This window comes from Pipra filicauda, unplaced genomic scaffold, assembly GCF_003945595.2.
Source record: "Pipra filicauda isolate LSUMZ 115617 unplaced genomic scaffold, ASM394559v2 scaffold8_size5757611_pilon, whole genome shotgun sequence".
NCBI classification, from domain to species: Eukaryota; Metazoa; Chordata; class Aves; order Passeriformes; family Pipridae; genus Pipra; species Pipra filicauda.
In genome coordinates, this window is record NW_024105087.1 from 3,557,057 (window position 1) to 3,568,204 (window position 11,148).

The window sequence follows — 11,148 nt, forward strand, 5'->3', positions numbered from 1 at the left end:
AGAGCTTTCTTTTCACCCTTAAGGCTTTTCTTCCATTTGATTCAATTCTTTCTCCACCCCTAACTGTTGAAGTGTCACTGTTACATCCCTTGATTCAATCCACAATTCAAGATTTTTTGGACAGCTGAACTTTTTACCCGATGACTCTTACTAGACTGGCATTTAAAGCTGACCCTGTGTTTTCCAAAAGGGACAGGTCATTGTCACCAAAACATTAGCATTTCCCTTCCCAGCATCAGTCAAACTATTGTTTTGCCATCAGTGCAAGGCTGTGATTTGCAGTTATTCCACGCCTGCTTACCTTCCAATCAGTATTTTTGTAAGTGTTAGCATAATTAAACAAGTTGTTGCTTTGAGTTAGACTTGTGGCACTACTGCATGCTTCTCTTTTATTTTATTCTGTACAGTGGAACAAAGCAATGCTTTGACAAAAAAACATCCAGGAAGTTTACACTGGTTTACATTTATTTAAAAAAAATATTTAGACACTTCTGTATTTCACCTGTGGATTATGAACTACAAATCAAATAGGGCTCATCACTTCAAAGAGGTTCACAGGTACAAAACAGCCTCCTTCTGGCATCTTCACATCCTCCTCTTCTGAGTGCTTATGTACAACACTGTGAAAAAGAGAAAGTGGCATGCATAAGATGGCCCTGGTAAATAAGGTGCAGAAGCCTTTTTATTTAAAACATCTTATTTCCAGGCTTGTAAATTGACACTGTAATGAATCTCGTTCAGCATGAACAAAGTCAGCTAACTTTTAAGTCCAGGTTGCAAAAAATGCTATCAAATTTAGACATTATGGCTTGTAGCCAAAACACAATCCAAGAGATGGAGACTGAAGAGAGGAAGAACAAAGCCAGTACCCTGCAGTATTACCAAGGGGAGCATGAGAGATTTCCCAAGCAGCAAAATTACAGGTGTCAGACACTAATGCTGTGATCTTTCAACAAAAGCTGTAAATCCCAAGTACTTAAGGCAAAGCTAATGATAAGCTCTGAAGCAGCAATCTTCCACCTGCATGGCTTGTGATATCCCCAGAACAGATCCAATCACAGCACTGAAGGATAGTGCTCCTAAACCTGGGATGTCTTCAGCCCTCTCCTCAGCCTGTTCTTCAGCCTTCTGCCTCTCATCCGTTTGTTAGAACTTTCATAATAAATTATTTCCTTAATTGGTTCTCCAGCTGTAATAACCACTCTGCTTCTTAGCATAACAGTCCAAATGCATTGCAAAAAGCATTTGGCCTCATTTCAAGGATTACTTCTCCACCCAAAACGCTCTTTTACACTGGTGCTACATTCTCTTTGACTCTTTTCATAATATGGAATTCAGTCCTTCTATCTTTTTATTCCCTCCCTCCTTGCTGACCTCCATTTTCTTCTCAAGTAACTTAGTCAAACTCTGCTTCATTTACCTTCTCTACAAGTCTCTTCACATCTGACTTGTGAACCTTTTCTATTTTTAGATACTCTTCTCCCTGGCATGCCCTGCTATTACAGCCTAACTGATACCAGAGAGTCATTCCAGGAGCCTGGGATTGTCCTTGAAGTGCACAAAAATCCACCTACTGCACTGGGGATGTTCAAAGGCTCAGCAGTAAAACATGAGTGATTTCCTTGACTGGTGGTAAAATCTTTACTTAGAGATGAAAATAGCCTCCAGTACTAATAAGTAGCATTCATTCAGTTCTGGACAACTGCCTCTCACCAGAAAATATTAGTGTGTCACTGTAATATCTGCACTGTTTCATAAATTTATGCAGTAGCTTGCCTAGCAAAACACAAACTTCTGTGGTGCAGAGGCCATCTAAATAAGCAGCAAGTGCAAAGAGTAAGCCTGTCAAATGACAGAAAATAAGCTCTGAGGAAGGCTAGAAAAGAATGTGCTTCTCTAAAATGAACTTCAAGTTCAGAGGCAAAAAAGGCCACAGGAATGCAGAAAAGCACAGACTGTAGAAAGTGAAATTGTAAAAAAGTAAATGTGGTAAGGCTTCCAAGAGGGCCTAAAACTAATATTCTTATAGGTAGCTCGCTTATACCTCAGCCACCCCTGAAATTCAGAAGTAAATATCAAAACACAATTTCCTAATGAGCAATAACAGAAGCAGTAGGAATTACCATTATTTCCTCGGATAAATGCATCCCCATACTTGTTCTTTAATTGTCCATTTACATATTCTTCAGTCTGTTCCAGAGCTATATTCATATACCCATCCAGGCAAGCCAGGACACCTGAAAAGTGACAGTTTACGAGAGAATCAGCTGAAACTTATTTTAAAATAAACAAAAATGCATTGTGTTTGAATAGTACAGGAAAAAAACCAAATCTGTATCTTTATAACAAACCAAAAGCCCAAGCTTGGCCAGATGTATTCTTCAAATAATTCAGCTGGGAAACAGGAATCTCAGGTGATCAATCTGGTAGTGACATTGTCAATTAATGTAAGGGTTGTGGGGGTAAAAAAAGTCATTAAGGCATGACTTTGAAAAGATGGACAATTTTCACTTTGAAAGTTTAAGTTGTCCCCTCTCACTTGTGTTTTAAGAGCTTGTGACATTAGGAATAAATGGATAAGCTAAGGACAAGGCTAGGTAAATTGAGTTATCACCAAACCTTGTGAAGGACATAGCTGAAAAACAACCCTTTTCATACAGGACACCATACACACTTTTAGTCATATTTATCTTCATGCTTACAGATCTAGAAGAACATTAGCTGAAAGTCTCTGCTTTGATGTAAACAAAATTGTACATATGTTTTGGCAAAGGGCTTTCAAATGGCACTGAAACGTTCCCACAAAAATAAAATTACACTGTTTAGTGTTTAGTGCAACTAAAGAAAAAATGTCTGTAATATTAGGTGTTCTTTTGATCAGGAAAATATGCATTTTAGTAGCACTTATTTTAGACAAGTATTTATGTTCTCACTTCTAATAGCACCTGTTGAAGGCTGTACCCTGTTCACCCAGTACTTCCTAAGTGCTGGCAGCATGGTGGTATTTTTTCATTCAAAGCCCCTCCTCTCTGTCTATGCCCAGAACCATGGCCATCTACAAATTTAACTCACCTGATCAACAGAACTGAATGTGAGGATTAACAGATGTAAAGAATGGCTCAGAGAATGCAACTTGATTTATTAATCATGCTCATAATAAATACAGCTTTTTACAAGTTGTTTTATCTCCCTTTTGGATTTTTGTTTCCCTGACTTCATCCTTGCATGTGCAGACAATACTACTAAAATTATTTTTTCCTCTGTTTGAAAAACACTCATTTACCTGGCAGTGAAACTTGAAATACAGTATATTGGCTGTACTTGGGGAGAGGGAGAAAACTGAGAATCCCCCTCTAGGACACATTCTCATTTTTCAGAAGTGTTACTGTAGTATCTTCCATGTAGTAATTAGGAATTGAAGTTCTTCTGCCAGCTTCTCATGGTTTAAAGACTATTATTTTCCTCTCTGTTTTTCCTTCCTCTCTTTCCACAGACATAGGAAAAACTGCTCACAAAATATCATGGAATGCACCAAAAAACCTAAACCAAACAAGGGTCAAAACTCTCTTCCATTCCAGTAATCCTGAGTGCTCCATGCAACAATAGAAAACAAAAATATGTTTGTCCAAAATTAAAGTCGGACCGTGTGGATTTACCAAGGCCCCTAGGCAGTATTTTCAAACTCTCTGTTTCACGGCTGTTTCATTCTCTTCCTCCTTTTCTTTGTGTTTACTCTAAGGCCACTAATGGCATCAAATATTATCACTGCCCATCCTGGCCAGCGTTTTATCTGGTTTATCTGTATGTAGAGATGTTGCAATGTACAAATCCATATCCACACACAGAAGTGGTACATTAATATACCACTGATGACTTTTCATTGCCCAGGGCATGTGCAGCACTGGGCAATGAATCAAGGCATTTCACAGTTACACATCAACATTTGCATTAGGCCACGTTTTGTGTGCATGGTGGCTCAGAGGGTAGAGGTACAGACATAAAATTAGCAACACAGCCTGGGGGAGAATCTAAACGGATCTGCAACAAAAAGCCTGACGTGCTGTTTCTTAAGGCTTTTCCAAGTGTTGGTCACATTTCTGCAGAAAACAAAACGGTGCCTATTTTCTCAAATGAAACCAATATACAGATTTTCAACCACAAGGTCACATCAAGTGAGAAGGATGGAGAGCACAAGGAAATAAGGAAGGGAAGGTGGGGAAAAAAATCCAGTAACAAATAAGGGTATTCAAGGAACTATGGTTCAACTCCTCGTAGGTCTGACTGTAGGCATGCTAAACTAGCTTTGTGGAGGGAAAAGCTGAGTAGTTCATTTACAGCATTTACAAATGGACCTTACAAAGCAGGAGATAGCAATGGCCTCAAAGAAAATAGGAAGTGCATCAGAAAAACAAATCCGGTTTGGCCCTGCCTTGTGTGCACCTTCAGGTAAATGATGGCTTGCTTTAAGTGACTTTAATGAGCTCTCCCTACATTCTCCTGCGAGAAAGAACAACAGAGATGCAGTGAAGTTTTTAAGACACCAACCCGGCCTGAAGCGCTCAGAAAATGTGGTTCTCAAAGAATTGAGACTGAAAATTCTGTCATCTGAGCGACACTAAAGAGAAACAGGAAGGGATAAGGAGGCGCTGCTTGCTCTGTCAGTGAACAATTACAGTTTAGGACTGTCATAACACAAAGATTCCTTGTCACAGCACAAACGAGTCTCCTCTCACAAGTGCCAGGCTAAGCCAATTGAAGTAAACCTATCTGAAGCAGTGATCTGTAGCAGAACCACAATGTTTAAGTTACTACAGAATGAAATCTCTAAATTGTGCACAACAGAAGTTTTAATTAAGTCTGGATACTCCTTGGACAGGTCAATAATGGGAGTAGGACCAGGACATTTCACTGCACAGAAAAGTTTTTAATTTACTGGTCAAAACCATCTACAATCCTACATAAAGTACATGAAGGGATACAGATAGGCTAAAGAGTTCTGGAATAAATCTGCTGGACTGTGTTAAAATGAAGAGGGCATACAGCAGCAAAGCCACACTATGCTTTCTCCTCTATCTCTGCGAGTCTTGGTCCAACACAGGTGTAGGCAGTTGTTTAACCACGAATGTCAGTAACTCTTTCATCCCTTGTGTAAGAGCCACCTTATGACTGACAGCAGAGTTAACTTGGAAGCTTTTCTGGACCAAGATCCATACTAGGAATTAGAGAACAGAAAGGTAAAGAAAAGGATAGTTCCAACAAGGGTTGCTGTCAGAGCACTGAAAAGGGGGCTGCCTGGCCATTTCAGGAGTTGTAATGCCAGATGATCTTTATAAATGTCAGTTTAGAAACTCTGAATCACCCCAAGACTCCTGTTGAATCATCTGTCACTAAAGAGTCTAATGATTTAGATCAGTAATTTTAACCTCTAAATCCACTGTTCACCTCCTTTGTTTCTCCAGGGCTGATTTTCTATTTTTAATGTCACCATTCTGAGATCTGTATTCGCATACTCCAAGATTCTGGATCACACTGTTTTGCTTTTCAAAATCAGTGCATCTATTCCAGCTTCCCCAGTCAATTACTTTACTCAGTGAGAGACAGACAGAGAGCATACCTCGATAATCAACTCCAGAATTTAATTTTACAACAACTGGCCTTCCGATGATTTGTTTTAGGAAGTCACTTGGGGTTTGCTTCCGTAGACTCATCTTGGTCTTCTCTGGTAAGCTGAGAAGTTAAGAGAAAACATTTGGATGAGAAACAATCCCATATTGTCCTAAATACTCGGTAAAGACAGGCAGACCCCTGATTCTTAATACTTTCAGTAGGAGAGAATATCAAAGGAGATAAAAGCAAAATCTTAAGGGTGGAGGTGGAGAGACAAAGCTCCTAAAGCCACTGCATTAAACCTTCCCTCTGGCATTTTTATAACTTCTGAAATTAACATTAAGGATCCTTGTTTGCCATGCTGTGCATCTTTTAAACTTCCAACAGTGCCAAAGGCCTCATCATCTCTAGCACCTTTTGCTAAAATTATTTTTACTAAATTTAGAGAGCTAAGCCATAAGTGTTTAATGTCTTCAGGGGGTGGAGGGAGAAGTCAGAACCTGCTCCATACACAGGAACAGCAAGGGCATTTTGATCTCGGCTCGCAAATACAAGCAAAGAAAAAATTTGAAAGGATGCCTTCAACTGAATCTGTTAAAGCAGAATAAGTTAAGGCTTTGATTAAATCAGAGACCTGAAATGATGATGTGATTTAAAAATCCAGCGCAGAGACATCCCCCCCCCCCAGTCAGCATTCGCTCAACTTCTGCTCCAGTGTCTCTTGGCCCAGGGAACATTTGTTCTGCATTTCCAGCCGATGGCAGAAAACCCCAGTGCGGTGCCCACTTCTCGTCGCTGCTTCCTTCGGCAAATCGCACCGGGCGATTCCAGCCGCGAATCCAGGGATCCTCGCTGGTTTTCCCACCACTACCCACCGCCACCCGCGTCCCACAGCCGAACCTTTCCCGGACCAAACGTGTCCCAGGGAAGATCCTGGATGGAGCGAGACCGCGGCTCCATGAACACCCAGGACGAAGCCGAAACGAGGGCCGGACGCGGAGGCAGGGGGGGAAACACGGCACCGCACCGGAGCCCCCTCCTCCTTCCCCCGCACTCACCGCCCGCCGCTTCCCGGGCCCCTTCCCGGCTCTTCCCTTCGCGGCGCTTCCCGCGCCCCTTCCCGGCGCTCACCGCCCGCGTGGCCCCGCCCCGCTACGGCGCGCCGGGCGGGACAGTCCGCGCCGGAACGCGCATGGCGGGGCGGGGCCTCTGGGTTTTGGGGCGTGCAGGTGATGCTTCGCCTCACTGCCCCAAACCCGCCGGGCCGGGCTGCGAGGGGCTCGCCCTGGGACACCCCGCCCTCCCCCCGCCAGGCGGCTGAGCCGCTGGTCTCTTCGCCGAGATGCGTTTTCTTACGTCTTGACTTGCGGTTCCAAGCGAAATAACGCCCTGTCGGTTTCACAGGGAGAAAAATCCTATAGGAAAAAAGATTTCTTGTGGAAAAAAATAATGGAATCAGTTAGGTTGGAAAAGACCTCTGAGATCATCGAGTCCAACCTTTGAACACCACCGTGTCAACTAGACCATTGGCGCTAAGTGCAACATCCAGTCTTTCCTTACACACCTCTAGGGACAGTGACTCCTCCACCTCCCTCCACAGCCCACCCTTTCCCTGAAGAAATTCCTCTTAATGTCCAATACGATCCAGTATATAATCGTATTCTGCTCTAATGGGATCCTATTAATTCCCAAATGATCTTGTCTTATTTGGGCCTTATCAGAGATTCAGTGACTACCTCTCAGGTGTCCTGTCCAGGACCAGACAGAAAGGTGCTGCTCAATTTGCTTCACAAGGGGGATTACTGAAGATAGAAACTAAGGTTGTTTGGTTTTTGTTTTTTGGTGGTTTTTTTTTCAAGTGTCACCTGGGAAGAATGTGGTACAAGAAGCAGCTGAACTCATCTTCTATTTCTCCCCATCTTCTCACCTGTCCTTTTCTCCTTTCCTGCAGCTATTTTTTTTTTTTTTAAGGGATGTGGTATACTGTGACAGGAGTTAATCATCTGTGAAACCTTCTGGACCAGATTTTTTTTTTTTATTATTATTCCTTTATTGATTTAGTATCTTGCTGAAACTCTCAATTCTCATGATATGAAGAAAACGTACCGTGGCTTTTCAGAATACGGATTGGTATTCTCGCTTCCTTCCAAAGTTGTTTATCTTCTCTTTTTGAACACATGTCCAGTAACAATTTTTTTTCCTCGAAGCTTAGATTAAAGGGCTTTAAGAGGCAAGGACTGCAAGCCCAACCTCATTCACCTGCCTGTCCCAGAGTTCAAGCACAGGCACGGACAGGAAAGTTGGGCCGTATTGTGCCCGTGTTTCCAGGCAACCGTCATGTTAATCAGGAGCATCCAACTGTGTTTGATTATATCTAGTACTTGAAGCAGAAAAGGAACATAAAATAGTTACTCTGGGGAGCAGGCTTGCAAAGTTTTATTTGGCTGTCTGGCTTCAGTGCTTAATGTCCTGATAAGGAAATATCCTGGTTTTCATTGTTATTGATCTCCAGTATAAAGATTGGGCAAATAGAATTTTCATGCCTGGGCTGGTAAACTTTCATGGCAATTTCACAAATCCAAACAGGAACGTTTTATGTTTTCCAAGCCTTCCTTATTGTTTTATTTCTTATGAGTTTGTCTTCAGAGCTAGTATTTCTTTTTTTTTTTTTTTTTGAGCCATTATAACCTGATAAGCTATTTTGCTTTCTGCTCAATAGCCCGCTTTCTAACCAGCTGAGGCATGTCCTTAATTACGGATACTTTGGTCGTCTGCTGTCAGTCAACAAAATTTTTGTACTTTCCTGCTTCATACCCTATTAACCTCACAAACAAATCTAATTTCTATCACAGACAATAAGATTGGCAAATTTTCTATCCTTAGCTCCCCTTTTTCATAGTTTGAGACCAGGTCATGAACCTAAATCTTCGTTAATTTTCCTTTATTTGTCATAGGTCTTGAAGCAGTTCCTAGAGGTAAATTAACCTTCCTGCAGGAAGGTATATATTGCTGAGCATTCAGGGTAGCGTGATTTGCACCCGAAAAGACAATTCCCACCTTGTACATTCAGGAATATTATGTCATCACATCAGTTATTAGGCAACCTAGAGAATGTGTTATTTCCTGAGTGACAAAACCCCAGTGACCTCACTTAGGTGGTCTTCAAAGGATTTAAGTAATCTGTACTCAGAGGACTCCTTAAGGATTCCACAGCTTCAAGAGTGAAAATAGAATTCAGATATCATTGGCTAATAATTATCTTTTGCTTTTTGTCATCTAGATGAAAAAGGATTTTGATCTAAACCATTGCATACCTGGCTGTCAGTAGATTCTTTTAAACACTGCATTGCTTTATCCTTTCCTAGTGTACTATGATAGAACTTTTTCAGCTCTGTAACTCATGGAAATCAGTGAGATGCTGCCCTTGCATTTTAATCAAGATGAACTTGAAAGGTGAACGTTGTAAGTGGTAGAAATTATTTATAATTTGGTAATAAAAGTTTATGTCTAGCACTCCAAATTTCACACATCTGCTATGTGCTGGCCTTGAGATATAGAACAATTGCAATTGCCTTTACATTTGGCCTCAGATGAAAGGTCATAAATTACAATGATAGAGTTCATAGCCATTCCCAGCTCACAAAATTTCCATATTAACATCTTCACCTCAAACATAAATGGTTACAAAGTTACAAAGAAAAGAGTTGTGTTGGCCTTTGTCAACTGAACCTAATGATAGAAGTCAGTGGTTCGTGTACTACTGCTAAGTCTTAAACATAAAGCATCACGGAATCCTTGTTCAGAGGACTTAATTAAAACTTTACAGTTAACTTTAAAAGTGAAATGGGATTTTACGGTCTCTCTCTCTCTCTCTCTCTCTCTCTCTCTCTCTCTCTCTCTCTCTCTCTCAAGGTGGCTACAGAACACAAAATATGTCAGGAGTGTCCAATTTTTCTATTTCTTGTGAGTTGTACATCGTTTATGTAAGTTAAATGCAGATGAAAAACAATCCAGATGACAAAAGAATGTCTGTGGGACGTTTTGAATTCAGCCTAAACAATCCCCAGCTACCACCAATAGATGGAAAAAAGTCACAGTCTTTAAACAGTCCTCACCTGAAACTTGCGTCAGAGAGGACAAACCCATTCTGGCTACAATCCCAGCACGCCCCATGAATTTAACAATCAACTTCAGTGCCTTCTTAGATTAGAAAAAAGAAAAAAATTATTGAAAATTATGCGATAAAATAAGAGGTTGAGTTCCAAATCCAGGGAAGCTTTTCCTGTAACTCTGAGAGTGAGAGAGCAGAAGGAGATATCAGGCTCCATGAAATAGTGTCAAGGTAGAGAAACTCTACAATTCAAGATTAGCACTGTTATTGCAGGGTTTCCTGAGGGCCCTGAAGTAAACACAATAGTATGTTTGGGGTTTGAGAGGTGGAAGGAGAGATTCTGCTCCCACTGAAGCCAATAGAAATTTTGCTAATTACTTTTCTGTACTCAGGATGCCTCTGTAAGTTATTGAAAATACTGCTGAGATCTCAAAAGTAATCTATGTCGACCAGCTGGCATCAAAAATATGACTGTTAGACTGACAGTTGTCACTGCTTGGCTTTAGGAGCTTCTCAGCAATTGATTCCGGTGGCTGGACAATCAGCCAGCCCACTGTCCTGATTCAAAACTCCTCCAGTGGATTTGAGATAAAACACTCAGGCTGCAGATCCTTTCTGCCTACTTTGGATCAAGAAAGCACAGTACAAGCTTTCTCCACACCTATCCCATGGGATTCCTAAGGGAGAACCTTGTGGCAAGAAAGCTTTTGTTTTTCAGTCCTGAAACAACTCCTGTTCCAGAAGAGCAGGGATTGGCTTCCCCCTCATTGCTGTGGTCCTCCAGGCTGTAGCAGGCTAGTGGGCATGGCTGGCTGAGGGCTGTGACTCGTCACTGTCAGAGGCTGTGCTGTGTGCAGGGCATAGATCCATGCTGGATTTGCACTTTGACACAGGACTGCTGAAGCTGACTTCAGGAGCTGTCGTAGTCCCCATGCCCTCTCTCCCTTTCTTTTTCCTTCTGGAGCTGTGTTCTTTCACTTTCGTCTTCTGATGCTCTGAGGGTGAGGAATAGGACATTAAGGAATTGAAGGGTGCTGAGAAAAGGGAACAGAAGTGCAACAGAAAGGAAGGATTGGGACCTCTCTCTTTTTCCTCCTCTGCAAATTTCCTGGTGAGCAAGGAACTGTCAGCAGGTCTTCAGGGAGCTGGGGAGAATAACGTGAGAACTCAGCCTGAGGCTTTCTCTCTGTCTCCTAAACTTTCAGTTCTCTACAAAAGAAAGGGAAGATCCTTAGAAGCTTTCAGAGTTCTACTTCAACTTCCTCTGAGTTCCTGGGAGTGCACTCTTTGGCTTCCCAAAGGGACCAGCTTTAAGAGGTTTGATATTCCCCTTTGCTTGCATTTGGATGGGAGAGTTCAAGCCTTTCAGCATTTGAATGATAGTCTATCGTGCCTATGCAGTAAAAGACCAGACAGGGTTTTCCCCATAA

The 11,148-nt window shown here is 41.7% G+C and overlaps 1 protein-coding gene across 1 annotated transcript; it reads right to left on the minus strand.

The window, feature by feature from the left end:
• Nucleotides 1-363: 363 nt before the first annotated feature.
• LSM6 (LSM6 homolog, U6 small nuclear RNA and mRNA degradation associated) lies at nucleotides 364-6,751 on the minus strand. The gene is made up of 4 exons (XM_027721078.2): nucleotides 6,666-6,751; nucleotides 5,615-5,727; nucleotides 2,124-2,237; nucleotides 364-620 (listed from the first exon to the last, which is right to left on the minus strand). The coding sequence occupies exons 2-4, from the start codon at nucleotides 5,706-5,708 to the stop codon at nucleotides 586-588; spliced, it is 243 nt and encodes an 80-aa protein (XP_027576879.1). The 5' UTR covers nucleotides 5,709-5,727; nucleotides 6,666-6,751; the 3' UTR covers nucleotides 364-585.
• Between the last annotated feature and the right edge of the window lie 4,397 nt (nucleotides 6,752-11,148).